Source organism: Zingiber officinale, chromosome 6A (assembly GCF_018446385.1).
Source record: "Zingiber officinale cultivar Zhangliang chromosome 6A, Zo_v1.1, whole genome shotgun sequence".
NCBI classification, from domain to species: domain Eukaryota; kingdom Viridiplantae; phylum Streptophyta; class Magnoliopsida; order Zingiberales; family Zingiberaceae; genus Zingiber; species Zingiber officinale.
This window is the reverse complement of record NC_055997.1, coordinates 113,743,395-113,760,131: the sequence shown is the minus strand read 5'-3', so window position 1 is coordinate 113,760,131 and position 16,737 is coordinate 113,743,395. Positions and strand designations below refer to the sequence as shown.

The window sequence follows — 16,737 nt, the reverse complement described above, 5'->3', positions numbered from 1 at the left end:
CCCTTTGGGTAACCTCTCCTCCAGGATTTTGGAAGAGAAGAGTACTTTCTCCTCCAGTTATGGCCGACGTTCTTCGCACGGGATAATAGACTTCCCTTTCTTGGAATCTTTTGGCAAAGTGCTTTCAGCCATAGAAACTTGTGGTTGCTCTTTGTGACTGTAGCATCCGGGGTCTGGTTGATAATACCCCTGGCCCGACTCTCTATAAAAGGCAGGGGGAAACTCTAGGGGCTGCTTTCTCTTCGAGCCTTGATCCGAGGCGTGAGCTGGTTCCTTAGAAATCTAAGGTAACTTTTTTAGTCGGGAGGCGGTAGTTTGTTGTTTTTTAGAGGTCGCCCGCTTCTTAGCCTCTTTGAAGAACTCATATTCTCCAACAGTCATGGTTACGTTGATCCTACCCGAGTCCTCCATCGTCACGTTCCGGAACAGATAGTTGTGTTCCCACAGACGACGCCAAATTTGATTCCGTCCGAAAGTTGAGTCGAATAGAGGTAGGTCGTATTGTCGCCGAGGTTGACGGAAAGTCGCTGCGATGCCTGGTCGATCTGGTACCCGCCGGAAAAGCTTACACGAGCGGATGACGAGGGGTGATGACGAAACAAGGGTCCTGCGCACACTCGAACGAGCCCATGAGTCGTTAGAGACCAGAAACCAGGGAAAAAGTCCTCGGGTCAAACCCTCCAACACTCAAGTCAGGTATTTTTTCCCCAAAAAACACAGAGAAAGGATGAAAAGTGAAAGATAAGTGTGAAAAGATGAGTGAGCGTACCTCCGTAAGGGACAAAACACTCCTTTTAATACCGCAATGGATGCTTCTGAAGTCTGACGGGTATCAGGGAATGCCAAATGTCAGGTTTTGTCTAGCGGTGAATGACACGCGACGTCCTCCTATAGATCTAGGAGGAATCAACGAGTAGTGGGCACTAGACCGTTAGCATATTCTCTGATAGGCAGTGATTATTCCCTGACAGATTGTTACGATTCCTTGGCTTGCTTGTCTATAGTGCATGCCCAACCCGATCTTTCCTGGCCTGCATTTGTCGTGTTCTCTGAATTCCTGACCTTCTTACCTCGTAAGTCATGACCTGTAAGCCTTCGTCTGGTTCCGCTTATCCTAAGTCCCGACCTATATTTCTCGGTCTAATTTAGGCTGTCTTGACTTGTACACCTTAGTTTGATTCCGTAGGTCCCGACCTGTATGCCTTAGTCTAATTCCGTATGACTCAATATGTCCACCTTAGTCCGATTCCATATGCCTCGATTTGTCCGCCTTGATCTGATCCCGTCTATCTCGACTTGTACGCCTTAGTCTAATTCCGTCTATCCTGACCTATACGCCTTAGTCTGATTCCGTCTATCCTGACCTGTACACCTTAGTCCCTGTGTCCTGTGCCACAAGGCTATAAGTCCTGATCTGTATCCTTGGTTGACACATCCCGACCTGTACGCTTCGGCTCCTGTGTTCTATATAGCAAGGCTATAAGTCCTGACCTGTATCCTTGGTCGGCACATCCCGATCTGCATGCTTTAGTCCCTGTGTTCTGTGCCGCAAGGCTATAAGTCCTGACCTGTATTTTTGGTCGACACATCCCGACCTACACGCTTTAGTCCCTGTGTTTTGTGCCGCAAGGCTGTAAGTCCTGACCTGTATCCTTGATTGGCACATCCTGACCTGCACACTTTAATCCCTATATTCTGTGTCGCAAGGCTATAAGTCCTAACCTGTATCTTTGGTTGGCACATCCCGACCTGTACGCTTCGGCTCCTGTGTTCTATGCAACAAGGCTATAAGTCCTGACTTGTATCCTTGGTCGACACATCCCGACCTCCACGCTTTAATCCCTGTGTTCTGTGCTGCAAGGCTATAAGTCCTGACCTGTATCCTTGGTTGACACATCCCGATCTGCACGCTTTAGTCCCTGTGTTCTGTGCCGCAAGGCTATAAGTCCTGACCTGTATTCTTGATTGGCACATCCCGACCTACACGCTTTAGTCCTTGTGTTCTGTGTCGCAAGGCTATAAGTCCTGACCTGTATCCTTGGTTGGCACATCTCGACTTGCACGCTTTAGTCCCTGTATTCTGTGCCGCAAGGCTGTAAGTCATATCCTATATCCTTGGCTCCGAGTTTCTACTCGACACGGAGGTCTAACCTCGGAACGCCCCCTGTGCCCGACTCAGGCTATCCTGTGCTCGGCTCTTTGAACTCCACGTAGGCCGGAGTCTTAACCTCCATGTATGCCAAACTCTTGACCACCCCGTAAGCCTGACCTCTGATCGTCACGTGAGCTTGACTCTTCCATGAGCTTGACTTCCCACCACGTCATCTCCCTAACCCCACGATCATGCACCGTATCAATGATGATGCGTGAATCATGATCCGAGAGTAATTCATAGTATAACACAACACTACTTCATAGTATGATATACAGATATATAGTATAATGTTGGATTTGTACTGTACTACTATTTCCCTTGTTTGTTTGTATTTTATATTACAATACAGTGCACAAAATGGGCATAATAGCATAATGTTGGATTTCAACTGTAGTACTGTTTACCTTGTTTGGTTGTATTTCATAGGATAATACAGTGCGCATAATAGAATACACATGCATAGTATAATGTTGGATTTGTACTGTACTACTATTTCTCTTGTTTGTTTGTACTTCATAGTATACTAATAAACATACTTCATACATATACATAGTTGGATTCGTATTGTACTGTTGTTTACCTTTTTTTGTTAGTATTTCATATTATAATGTTGGATTAGAACTTTTAGCAATACCAATCAACATACGACTAAGACAGGTTTAAGACAGGTTTTACTATTTCTACTACTTTTCTGTCTCTTCCTGAGTCACCCCACCTTCACTTCATCAATGTCACCTTACCTTGTCTCTGTCAGGAGTTTTAGTTATGAATCTTATTAGAGATTTCTCTAAAACCAACTTTGACCCTTGCACTGTTGGGACTGGTACGCATGACAACTTCAACAAGAGAATAAAATTGCAGCCTCTCCGGGATTACTTTGCTTAATTTTGCAGCAAGTTTACTTGTAGTGTGCCTTAATCTAGAAAAAAAAAATCACCATATGTCTTTGTGTACCGGGATAATGTCGCTTTATTGAGCTCTAATTTATCAATAACTTTATTTTATAATAGCCATTACTTGTCAAAATATTATGTTAATAATGACAAGAGAATCACTACCATGGAAAATTCAAGTGTTAGGTGTGAGGATCTTGAAATTAATACTCTGTTATAAGTAAAAAATGTCCATGTGTAAATATGTAAGAGTAAATGATCCACCTGTAATTGTTTATATTAGTCTTAATACATATATAAGGTAGACGGGGCTACCAAAGGTTAGAGTGAAGTTATTCTCTCCAATTATATCATGGTGTTAAGAGTCATTTCTTCATCATGTCCCTTCGTAATCGGCTGAGCATCCTCTCTGGTATCTATCTTCACTCAATGTGCATCTTCTCTGTGTCCATTCATCCACAAATGAACCTGATTGAGCACCTCCTTCCTTTGTTGTCCTCTATGCACTTCAATATATTGTCTCATATGGGTTTAGCTAGGAATACATTTCACAACATTAAATCTCAAATTTAGCTTCTTTATCTTCAACCTGACTTGATGGCTGTCTAAAGGAACAACTTGTTCATTTGTCTCTCCAATAATTCATCTAATATTAAGTCTCCCCAATTGTTTGGATTTGTACAAGTTGAGCGATTTGTCCACAACTCAAACTTTTATCAATGTCTTATCAATAAGTTCTTTTGACTTTTTAGATTTTCCAATCTATTCTAAGCCATCTTCATCTAGTATTTTTGGTTCTAAGATTCTACCACCTACCACCTAGCATCTCCATCTCTTATATCTATTACAATAGTGATGATAATGATGCTTATAATGTACCACCTAGCATCTCTTGCTCCTGAATCCTTCATCAAGTTAGTTGATACACCTCCATTACGTATCAACAATGTGGTTGTCCAAATTTGTGCGATCATCATATTTTTCTCATTTAATTTTTTTCACAAACACATATAAACCTGCAAACACTCGTACCTTTTGAGCTTAAGTATTTAACTGATAGGAGCAAAAGAACCTAGGATAATTTAGAATTCGTCGTTGAATCAACTACAAATTTAAGATTCATAGCTAAATTTAAAAATTTGGATCCATCACAAATTAATATAGTGATGAAGTTTAAATTCGGGCTGAACTTTATTTTTAAAATGAATTCAAAATTTATTGTTAAATTTTATTGCTAATTTACTATTAATTCAAAATTCAATTTATAACAAAGTTCACTACAATATATTGTTTTTATCCACCGATTTTGCTATAAAAATTTAAACACTCAAAATTGGAAGGACAAGATACCACATCATGCTTGTTGACGTGGAACTGCTGCCGGCGAGGGGATTATTTCGTGGCCGACATGTGGTATCTTGTCCTTACAATTTTGAGTGTTTAAATTAGGAGTTATGATACGCTCAAGGAAAAATCTCAATGAAATGTTAAGGATAGACACATAAATTTATGATCCGTCATTTCACTTTTTGTAGGCTCATCATTTTATGTGTCTATCCTTAAACATTTCATAGATTCTTTCCTTGAGTATATCATTTTTCTTAAATTAGCAAGAGAGAAAGCTGCCTACCCTGTGCAAGCTTTTGCCAATTGAATGGAGACGTGAACGCCGCTTTAACAGAAGACTAGGCCACCTAAATCCATTTTAATTGCTAATATAGCTTTTTAAATCTATTTACTAGTTTGAATTTTCAATATTTAATTATTTTTTTGCACCAAAAAAAATGCACCATAAACTCCATCCTATTACCACATTCGCGCTAAAGACTGTATACATAAAGCATAGTCCTTAGTCCACAAAATTTTATCATATCTTACTCCAAGGAAAATATTTCTATTGTGTAATAGTTTATTGTGCTACATTATAAACATCATTATCATCACTATTGTAATAGATATAAGAGATGGAGATGCTAGGTGGTAGAATCCTAGAACTAAAAATCCCAGATGAAGATGGCTTAGAACAATAAAAACTAGATTGGAAAATCTAAAAAGTCAAAAGAATTTAAGACATTGATAAAAGTTTGAGTTGTGGACAAGTCGCTCAACTTGTATAAATCCAAACAATTGGGGAGACTTAATATTAGATGAATTATTAGAGAGACAAATGAACAAGTTGATCTTTTAGACAACCATCAAGTCAGGTTGAAGATAAGGAAGCTAAATTTGAGACTTAATGTTGTGAAATGTATTCCTAGCTAAACCCATATGAGACAATATATTGAAGTGCATAGAGGACAACAGAAGAAGGAGGTGCTCAATCAGGTTCATTTGTGGGTGAATGGACACAAAGAAGATGCACATCGAGTGAAGATAGATGCCAGAGAGAGGATGCTCAGCCAGTTACGAAGGGACATGATGAAGAAATGACTCTTAACACCATGATAGAATTGGAGAGAATAACTTCACTCTGACCCTTGGTAGCCCCGTCTACCTTATATATGTATTAAGACTAATATGAACAATTACAGTGGATCCTTTACTCTTACATATTTACACATGGGCATTTTTTACCTATAACAGAGTATTAATTTCAAGATCCTCACACCTAACACTTGAATCTTCCATTGTAGTGATTCTCTTGTCATTATTAACATAATATTTTGACAAGTAATGGCTATTATAAAATAAAGTTGCTGATAAATTAGAGCTCAATAAAGCGACATTATCCCGGTACACAAAGATATATGGTGATTTTTTTTTCTAGACTAAGGTACACTACAAGTAAACTTGCTGCGAAATTAAGCAAAGTAATCCAGGAGAGGCTGCAATTTTATTCTTCTGTTGAAGTTATCATGCGTACCAATCCCAACAGTGCAAGGGTCAAAGTTGGTTTTAGATAAATCTCTAATAAGATTCACAACTAAAACTCCTGACAAAGACAAGGTAAGGTGACATTGATGAAGTGAAAGTTCGGTTACTCAGGAAGAGACAGGAAAGTAGTAAAAATAGTAAAACCTTTCTTAGTCACATGTTGATTGGTATTGCTAAAAGTTCTAATCCAACATTATAATATGAAATACTAACAAAAAAGGTAAACAACAGTTCAATACAAATCCAACTATGTATATGTACGAAGTATGTCTATTATTATACTATGAAGTACAAACAAACAAACAAGAGAAACAATAGTACAGTACAAGTACAAATCCAACATTATACTATGCATGTGTATTCTATTATGCGCACTGTATTATCCTATGAAATACAACCAAACAAGGTAAACAGTATTACAGTTGAAATCCAACATTATACTATGTATCTGTACAAAGTATGTCTATTTTATGCACTGTATTGTAATATAAAATACAAACAAACAAGGGAAATAGTAGTACAGTACAAATCCAACATTATACTATGTATATGTATATTATACTATGAAGTAGTGCTGTATTATACTATGAATTACTCCCGGATCATGATTCACGCATCATCATCATCAATACTCCCCGCGAAACAGACTTTTCTTGCTAAATCGAAAGAAATCAAATTCAGTCCAAAACTAAAATTGAAAACAAAATCGAACTTCTCACCTCAGCTGGCGCGAGTTGGGGAAGCGGGCGGGCGGAGATGGAGGCAGAGGAGATGCCCTAGATGATGGCGTCGGAGATGGCGCCAGAGATGGCGTCGGAGATGGAGGCAGAGGAGATGCCCTAGATGCTGGAGTTGGAGATGGCGTCAGAGATGGCGTCGGAGATGGAAGCAAGGAAATGGAGACAGAGGAGATGTTGGAGATGGCGTCAGAGATCGAGGCGGAGACGGTGTCGGAGATGCCGGAGGAATCCGGGAAGACGGAGGAGTTGATGGAGGAGATGGCTGAGGCGGAGGAGGCGGGGGTGTTCCCAGAGTTGGAAGTGGAGGCGGAGGAGACGATGGAGGCGGAGAAGGCGAAGGAGATGATGGAGGCGGCGAAGGCGGAGGCGGGCGAGAAACTGGCGACGGAGTTGCTGGCGGACTAGACATCGAAGCGAAAAAAACAAAAGAAAGAAAGAGGCGCGATAGGGCAAAAGAAGAGGCACAGTTTAGGTTTATAATAAGATCGGTCGCGGTAAGAATTCAAATTTTGAATCTGCCGCACGGATTGGTGTTTCTCTGTGGAACCATACACGAAATGGTATAGTGGCGCAGAAGTTGGCAAGTTGCAGCATAAGCCCTTTGAAACCTTGCAACTAGCTGATTACAATAAGATGAAAAAAATATGATGAACCTTCTAATTTTTTATAATTTTCTCTCTTACACTACATATGGACCTATAAATTGTACGAATTCTCTCTCATAATTGCTGGTTGCTATAGTTTATATGCGTTTGCTTGAATTAGCATGGCTTCTTTGTAGCTTATTTTTCAAATTACCTCCTTTTTTTTAAAAAAAAATGTGAAAAGGAGCTGGATCGCCACCATTATTCCGCAAACTCTTGTTGACGCATTTCAGACATTGGCAACATTGTTTGGGATATGTTGGCAAATGTACGTATTTGCTAGATCATAAATGATTGACGATGCTCGTTTTGTATTAAGCGAGATGGTTACCATTGACATGCAAGCTTCTGTATCTACTTATCACAGTTTGTTAAACACTACAAGGTATGCAGACATTGCTCTTGATCTTTATCGAGAAATCAAAGCTAGTGGGATTTATTGTGGAGAGCACACAATTGATCTCCTTATCCATGGTCTCTGCAAACAAAGAAGAGTGCGAGATGCAATATCATTCTCCCAAGAGTTAAGCCAAGGGAAATCATTTTACCCTTGTTTGATTACCTTCAATTCTCTCATATCCAGAGCATGCAATTCTGGCTTTTTCATGATCGCATGGTCTCTCCTCTCTCTTTGCTAGGGGGTGCAAGCTGAATATTGTGACTTAACAGTGTTCTCTTCAATGCCCTTTGCAAAAGAGGATGGATTGCGAAAGTTGAAGAGTTGCTCGATGAGATAAAAGATAATAACCTCGACATGGATCTGGTAGCATATTCCATCCTCATAAGTGGGTATTACAAATTAGGAGAAATAGACAAGACACTTCATCAGAGGCGGCCCTTGTGGGGGGCAGGTAGGGTACCTGCCCAGGGCTCATTTTGGAAGGGGCCCCATAATTTATTTAATATATTACGATAAAAATATAATTTTAGTTCCTCGTTGAATTCTCCTCGTCGAATTGAAAGCCTCTCGCCCTAGTCCTCTTCCTCCTCGCCGAAGACCCGAAGACATATTGGAGCTTTTCAAATACAATTCCTGTGACTATAATAAAAATATAGTTTTATCAAATTTTATTGACTATTCCTGTGACTATAGTATCAGTTGTAAGGAGTATTTTAAAGTTAAAATTATTGAAATCTTATTTGAAAACTACAATGAGTCAAGAGAGATTGAATGACTTAGCGATCCTTTACATGGAAAAAGACATATTGGAGGATATCTCATATGACGATATAATTGATGATTTTGTTTCAAAAAATACAAGAGTACATTTTAAATAATATTAATTATTGAATAAATTATTTCGAGAAATCATGTAAAATGTTCTTTAATATATAATTTCTTTAATTACATATTTTGATTTACTTTGATTATGATGTATAATTAATTATTTTAATATATTTGATTTTTTAAGTTAATGCAAAAGGGAGGATCAAAATGGACAAATCTATAATTTTGCCCCGGACCTAACTTTTCTCAGGACCGCCCCTGCACTTCAGTTATGCCAGATTATGCGCTCAACGTGATGCCAAATTCATTTTTTCACGGAACAATTCTCTCCAGTATGTGCAAGAAAGGTTTGATGTCGGAAGCAAAGTGTTATTTGGAGTTCCTAGTTGCTAATGATCAGGCATTGAACATTACGTTATATAACATTGTTATCGATGGTTTTGCAAAAGTTGGTGATGTCGAAGAAGCTCTTGGATTATATGAGCAACTAATTAGGTCGGCAGTAACTCCTACAGTTGTGACTTATAATTCCTTGATTTATGGCTTTTGTAAGATTGGAAATCCAACCGATGCAAAGGAATTTTTGAAGCAAATAGATATGCATGGATTGGCTTCTACAACCACAACCTACAATACACATGGATTTTGTGAAATCGGGGATATCAATTCCATGAGGATGATGCTTGAAGAAATGGATGGGAGAGCAATCATGCCCAACATAATTACTTATAGTGTAGTTATTAAGCCGCTTTGTAAAAGCGGTCAAGTAAAAGAGGCTTTTGATAAACTGAACAATCGGGTTGCATTGGGTATAGTTGCTGACTCGATGACCTATACTATAGTTATGCAAGGTTTTTGTGAACAGAGAAATTCAAAAATCGTTTTCCACATATATGATATAATAATAAATGGTGGTCTCGTGCCTATTCCTGTTACTTATACCTATCTATCTAATTGATTGTCTTTGTTTAAATGGTCAAGTTGACAGAGCAGAGGAGGTTTTGTATTATCTTTTGCATCAGGGTATCAGATTGAGAAAATTTTACTATATGACAGTCGTTCAAGCATATTGTGTGATGGCAATGCCGGATAAAGCCTTTGTGCTCTTCGATGAAATGCTGAAATCTGGATATGAGATTACAATCAAAGATCTTAGTGCAGTAATCAACCGACTATGCAAACGGTAATTTGTACACGAGGTAAAAATATTCTTTAATAAGATGTTAGGTGTTGGCATATTTCCAGATCAGGAACTGTCCCATGTGATGTATAATGCCTTCCTTAAGAACAATGATTACAAGTCATTGTGTACTCTCCTTGCCTTTTTGGTTAAAACAGGATTGTAGCTACGATCACAGAAGCACCCTATTGATTGCGATCCCTTGAATCCTCCTTTGTCAAAGAGCAAGAGGTATTTTTTAAGATATATGTTATCCGTGATTATTATGACAAATTGGTGTTGCTTCATACAAAATCAACATAAAATTAACTTTACGATTATTTCTTAGCATTCAGAAGCAATGCCTTTGTTACACGGACTCATCCGATGAAGAAGAAGAAACGAAGAGGACCATGAAGAAGAGGAGCACAAGGAAGCTTACCTTCTTCTGGGTCTAGTATGCCGAGATGGATCTCCTCTTAGTTGATCATGCTGTGGTCGATGACATCCTTACTCAAACGATGTCAAGTTGGAATTTATTTATCCGCTTCTAAGCCTAAGTTCCAATACTCGAGCATTGTTAACATAAACAGCCTGATGATCAAGGACACAAAGAACACCCAAGTAAAGATTCTTGTGGGTGACTTGCAAATCTTTGGTGTGACTCCATCTGATATGCCAAGATTGATTTCCTCCAAGTTGATGTGGTTGGTGTCCTAGCTCTATCGGAAGGTTATCAATCGTGCAGTTTATGCTATACCCGCTTGAATCTTGTGATGTATGAACTGATTCTGCACACTTCTATCAATCAACTTGGCTCTATCTGTTTCCTCCGACGAGGTCAGCTTTTTGGACTAATCTTTAACTAAATGCATTAGCTGTTCTAGACCAATCTTTTAAAGAACTTGATACAAACTTTAGCTTGGCTCCCTTTGTGAACACTTATGCTTTATACCCTACCTGAATCTTATGTTGTTTAAACGGATTCTGTACACTTCTATCAAGTAACTTGGCTCTATCTGTTTCCTTCAGAGAATACATTGTTTAATGTTATAATGCTGTTTATTGGCGTTGGTCGAGAGCATTGAATACTCATGTTAGACAACTCTTTATCGAGACCTAGTCGGACGAGGTCAGCCTTTTGGACCATTCTTTAACTACATTAGCTATTCTACACCAATTTTTTAAAGAACTTGTTACAAACTTCAGTTTGGCTCCCTTTATGAACACCTACTTTGTTCATTGCTACACAAGTTCAAGACAAAGTTCATATGCAACTCTTTTATCTCATTGTGCAACAGTTAGTTTAATCTATGTATCACTATTTTTTATTTTTGATAATAAATAGATGATAGGTGTGAAGTATATAGGGGTTTCATCGTATTTTCACACTACATTTGACCCACATTTGCATGTATGATTTGAGATAACTTGATTATATACTTCATTTTTCATATTTTATTACTTCTGGATACTACTCTCGTTTATTTTGGATGACAGGAGCGAAGATTGGAGTGAAACAGGGAGAAAAAAGACTAAGGCGAAGTGCCCTGCTCTGCCCTACCACGGGTGGCGGCCAATGCCACGGGCCGTGGCAGGCTCTGTCGCCACTTTACGGGGGCGGTCGTGGCCCGCGCCACGACCCATGGCAGGTTCTTCCGCCATGCCACGGCTTGCCTGTGCCCTGCGCCATGAGTCGTGTCAGATTCAGCCGCCATGCCACGAGTCTCTTACGCGACACGGTTGCCCATGCCTAGCGGCATGAGTCGTGTCAGGCGACCATCCTCAGCACTTATAAAAGCCGATTCACTTGGGCCGGCACTAGGGGGCCGCTAAGGTAGCGGATCTATCTTTTTTATAAAAGCCGATTCACTCGATGAGGGGGGGAGGGGGGGGGGGGATTTGGACCAGAGAACTGGTCCTTCTCCTTGGGAGAGGGTTTTTCGGGAAACCCTAGAGGTTTCGTCTTAACTGATCTGTCCTCCTTCCGAGCAAGGAAACACTCCGAAGACATCGATAATCTCCTCGATAAGTATTTCTTCTTCTCTCTCTCACGTTTTGATTATAAGAATGCTTTATATTTTGTCTTTGGTTTGTAAATCCTTCGCCATGGAGTAAATCTCTAAATCTAGAAGTAGGGAGTAGTTGTGATGTGATGTGATGTATAAACTGTGCATTTGGATATTTTCTTGTGTTATGATATGTTTATTGAGATGTTCTATGTGTGGTGTACCTTGTATGTGTTTGATGAAATGTGTGTGATGTCAACTCATGTAGATGTAAAGGTTGGTTCACCGTATAGAGGAGGTACTTTGGATTGTATGATCGGAGAACCTTGTGACAGAGGGTGTCCTTACTTTCTAAGGTATCCCCTTGAAATGAAGGGCAATTCTCTAAAGGGAAGTTAATATGTGTTTGTGAGTTTTTTCCATATTAATGTTAGGAAGTAATTTGCATAATCTAGCGATTGTTTGACCGAGAGCCCTTATGATCATTTTACTTGGGAGAGTGGAAATCAAAACTAATGAGAAGTTTTTGTAGTGGAAAAGATTCCATCGTTTACTTTATTAAAATTTTTAGATGGAAAAGAAACGCAATCCATCAACAGATGACTTTGAAACCAAAATCGATCACCTCAAAATCGGACGGAAAGCAGTGGATGAAAAAATGACACATGTACCCCTTTTCATTTATAAAATTACACCATATATTAAAAAAAAAAAGACACATGTACCCTTTTAACTCACAAAATTACACGATATACCTAAAAAAATGATGCATGTACCCTTTTTTATTTACAAAATTACATTGCATGTATCCACCTTCCTCTATCAAGATAAACAAATATGTAAATGAAGAGATTTCTTCAACCTTTCTCTTCTCTTCCTCCGAGGATAATTTTCCATCATAAATTTCTTTCCTTTCCTTATCCGTTCTTTAGAGTAAATAGAGCATTAGTGACAAAGGGTGATCATTTAACTGGACTTTCTAGGTTACCTCTTCTACTTAATATCATTAATCTACCGTTATGAAGTATATTAGATAACTCTAGCGATTGTATGACCGGGGGACCCTAGGGTAAGCCTTTAATCGGACTTTCTAGAGTTACTTCTTTACTTCATAGCGTTAGAATTGTAGGATCGAAAAGAATTTAGATATCTTCACAATGGTATGATATTGTCCACTTTGGGCCTAAGCTCTCATGGTTTTGCTCTTGGGCTCTACCCAAAAGGCCTCATACCAATGGAGATATCTTTTCTCTTATAAACCCATGATCTTTCCCATGTGTTTTCAATGTGGGACTATGTTTGCAACTTTACAACCCCAACAATCCCCCCTCAAACAAAGGACCACAGGCTTCCCACGTCTAATCCTCGACCCACCAGATCTTCCTGCCCCTCGGTCCACCCGACCTACTAGAACTTCCTTACCTAGCAGCAATTAGGACTTCCTGCCTGAGGAGCCCCTACTTTCTTTGTTGGAGGTCAATATCGTATTCGCATGGCTCAATCAGACCATAGCTCTTGTGCACAGTCAGCAGTTAAACTTTCTGACAGTCCGAGCTTTGATACCAATTGTAGGATGGAAAAGAATTTAGATATCTCCACAATAGTATGATATTGCCCACTTTGGGCCTAAGCCCTCATGATTTTTCTCTTGGGCTCTACCCAAAAGGCTTCATGCCAATGGAGATATCTTTTCTCTTATAAACACATGATCTTTCCCATATGTTTTCAATGTGGGACCATGTTTGTAACCTTGCAACCCCAACAAAAACATGGGTAAACTCTCTGGTGCGATCTTCGCGGGGTTGTGCTAGACTTTAGTTAGATGCCCTATAAGAATGTAAGGATGGAGTTAAGTTGATGAGCAATGTACAGGAACATTAACTAGTATCATAATGAAACTAAAATCCTAGGTCTTCTCCAAATCCAACTTCAACTTCTCCCACTGTTTACTAGAGTTCACACGCTTTTCCTCTCTTTTCTCTCTCTCTACTATTTACTCATGCTCTCTGCTCTCTCTTTCCCCCTCTCTTTCTCTTTCTCAACAACTCTCTTTCTCTAGCGCTTGTGAACCAAATTTCGATCATCTAGATAATTCAACATGCGAAATTAACTAGTACTTAATCAACAGTTCCTATGCATTCGATTTTATTATTACTTGATGACACTTCCATGCACTTACGAATTTGACATCACATCAGTAGATGGTCTTTTCCTTTAGTTCACCTACAAGGTAAATTCGAAACACAACTTATGTGTCGTTAATCTATTAAAATCATGTGTAACACTAGATAATTGTGTGCAAACCACTAATATATATATATATATATATATATATATATATATATATATATATATATATATATAATTTTTAAATCTTTGTTTAATAGAATCCAACCAAACACATTGATATTCCCTTTTTCCCATGTGAGAAAATTAGACAAATGTTTATGGGTAATAAAAAATGATCTATTCAATTGTTGGGATCCACATAGCTCAATCGAACTGGATGTAGATGGTGCTATGGTGTGGTGATGTGCCACCTACTTAAGTTTCCAATAACCAATATTAAAGCAAAGAGATCTAACCATTAGAATGGGCATGTAAAATGGATCGAGACGCCAAATTGGTCAAATTCCTTAGCAACCTTCCTTCCTCTTGGATATGACTACTTGTTTGAGGGATTTGTGGATTCGGCTTCATTACGACGGCTTCTTCTTCAGTGATGGAGATTTGTCTCGTTGACTTCTTTTTCCACAAGTTAGGGTGCAACTAACTCTTTGGGCTGGTGATCCACTCGTTCCTACCTCCAAGTTCCTCCATTTTTTTCTCACTCGTTCCTACCAGGGAAAAGCTACTGAGGAATCGCTCGCAATGACTATTTACTATGCTCCTAATGATTGGGCTTCGACCTAATCGATTACCACATCACATCCCAGCCACCACAGCCATCCACCACCTGTATCATGCGTAATGGTTGAATCTCAATCAATTGGGGAGGCTTGAATCGATTGACTGATCGATTTAGAGTGTCTCTATGCTCTTTGTAGAAAATCCAGAATCGATTGACCAATCGATTCCGTTTGCCTCGCGTTCTCACTAGAAAAATTGAGCTCAATCGATCGGCTAACCGATTAACAACTTTCAATTAATCAACTAATTGATTCAGAAGCTCACTGTTCGCTGAGAAACTCTCCCAATCGATTGGGGAAGTTTTGATCGATTACCTAATTGATCAAGACAGTTTCTGAACCAAATTACGTCAACCAATTGATTGGCTGATCGATTGACAAATGTGTAGAGCTTGAAATGAGCTTCATTTCACATCCAAGATCACCTCATTCTGATATCCAAGTCAAAAGTAATGACCTTCAGAAGTTTACTACGTCCGAACTTCCTAGTTCCTTGCCAACTCCCTATTGGACTTGAACCTCTCGTTGGGTCATCTAGACTTCCTAGTGTTCGGTCAACTTTTGACCCATCTAGACTTTCTCTTTGCCAACCTCTCGTTGGACTTCTGATCATCAAGTGCGGTCCTCCTTAACCCACTTAGATTTTCCTAATGCCTGGTTTTACTCACCAGGTCTTTCACCTAGCTTCACTTACTAGGATTTTTCATCTGCTTAGCTTCACTCACTAGGTCTTTCACCTGGCTTCACTCACCAGGATTTCCATCTGCCTAGCTTCACCCATTAAGTATTTCACCTGGCTTCACTTACCAAGATTTTCATCTGTCTAGCTTTACTCACTAGGTCTTTTCCACACCTGGCTTCACTCATCAGGGCTTTCACCACCAAGTGTCCGGTCAACACTGGCCCACTTAGATTTTCCTCTTCTGCCAACCTCCCTGTTGGATTTATCTTTGCCTAACCTCTAGTTAGGACTTTCCTAGTCAAGTATCTAGTCAACCTTGTCCTACTTGACTCAGTCAAGTATCTAGTCAACCTTGACCTACTTGACTCTTTTTCTTGTCAACCTGGTAAAACCCTGACCAATCTCTCAAATGGATGATTGCACCTGCGATCTCCATATATTGTCAAACATCGAAACTCAAACATCACGACTCAAGCTTAAGCCAACTCAAACTTAGTTGGACTGGTCAACCTGTGACCCAGAGAATATTACACCAACAATCTCCCCTGATCCTGTCCGAACGCTGACTCAACGGACGCTGGGCACGTGGTGCTCTCCGATTTGCTGATATAGATCTTTGGCTAGTCGTACGAAGCTCCGGCGAACCTGCACAAAAGTCGGGCCGGGAAGGGGTTCCCGGCGGCGACCCTCCGACGCTCAAATCAGGCAAGCAAGTAGTGAAAAAAGGTGGCTTCAAAGATGTCTCACGCGTACCTCCGGCGAAGTATGAGGCTCTTTATATAGCGCGGTGAAAGAGCTCCTGCACGTCCACCGAGGCGCATACGTGTCCGTAGCCCATACCTCGGTATGTGTCTGTCAGAAAGCTTACCTGACGCCATACTGCTACAGTCCCAGCACGTCGTCGATGGGACAACAGAACACCCCGTTGTCAGACTTATAGTACGGCTTAGCCATAGGGCTTGACAACTGTCATAAGATGTTCTTGTCCCTCTCTACTGATCACAGGCCAGGGCGTCTGGCCAGCCGGCTGGACGGGAAGTCCATCCGGACGGCCCTTATCTTAAGTGCTGGCCGGACGGAGCTCACATCCCGTCCGGCCTGCCGTTGGCATCGATATACTGGGGATATTTTCGGTAGGATGCCATGTAGGGACTATAGCAGTGTCACCTTCTATTAGGCTTTCCGCTCGGCTCTTTGCTACTGTTTAATTGAGCGTCGGAACCCCGACTTCTGTCGGGGCGACTTTTGCCATCGGCTATTCACCGGTCGGTCGGCCGAGGGGTCGGCCCCTCCATCTCCGATCGGCCACCTGGGCCTTTGACTCCCGCGTGGCATTGACCCCTCAGAATGGGGGTCCCCTGTTTTAACCGTCGGATCACTTGCCTCCCCCTCAAGTCTAGTCGAAGGAGGCGAAGTCCGACTGACTGGACTGCCGATCTGACTG

At 40.2% G+C, this 16,737-nt stretch overlaps 1 protein-coding gene and 1 pseudogene across 1 annotated transcript; one reads left to right on the top strand and one right to left on the bottom strand.

The window, feature by feature from the left end:
• Positions 1-7,256, bottom strand: part of LOC121995175 — a 36,729-nt pseudogene extending 29,473 nt beyond the window's left edge.
• Positions 7,257-7,629: 373 nt separating this feature from the next.
• Positions 7,630-9,721, top strand: LOC121995173 (putative pentatricopeptide repeat-containing protein At1g13630). Its single transcript, XM_042548985.1, has 4 exons — positions 7,630-7,922; positions 7,976-8,069; positions 8,785-9,385; positions 9,516-9,721. The coding sequence occupies exons 1-4, from the start codon at positions 7,630-7,632 to the stop codon at positions 9,719-9,721; spliced, it is 1,194 nt and encodes a 397-aa protein (XP_042404919.1).
• Positions 9,722-16,737: the final 7,016 nt, after the last annotated feature.

Excerpts from the sequence above, each read along its gene's own strand:
- LOC121995173 (XM_042548985.1), top strand. The coding sequence starts at position 7,630 with ATGGTTACCATTGACATGCAAGCTTCTGTATCTACTTATCACAGTTTG. Across the intron at positions 7,923-7,975 it reads GGCTTTTTCATGATCGCATG|TGTTCTCTTCAATGCCCTTT; the intron begins GTCTCTCCTCTC and ends GTGACTTAACAG. Across the intron at positions 9,386-9,515 it reads CTATACTATAGTTATGCAAG|TTGACAGAGCAGAGGAGGTT; the intron begins GTTTTTGTGAAC and ends TAAATGGTCAAG.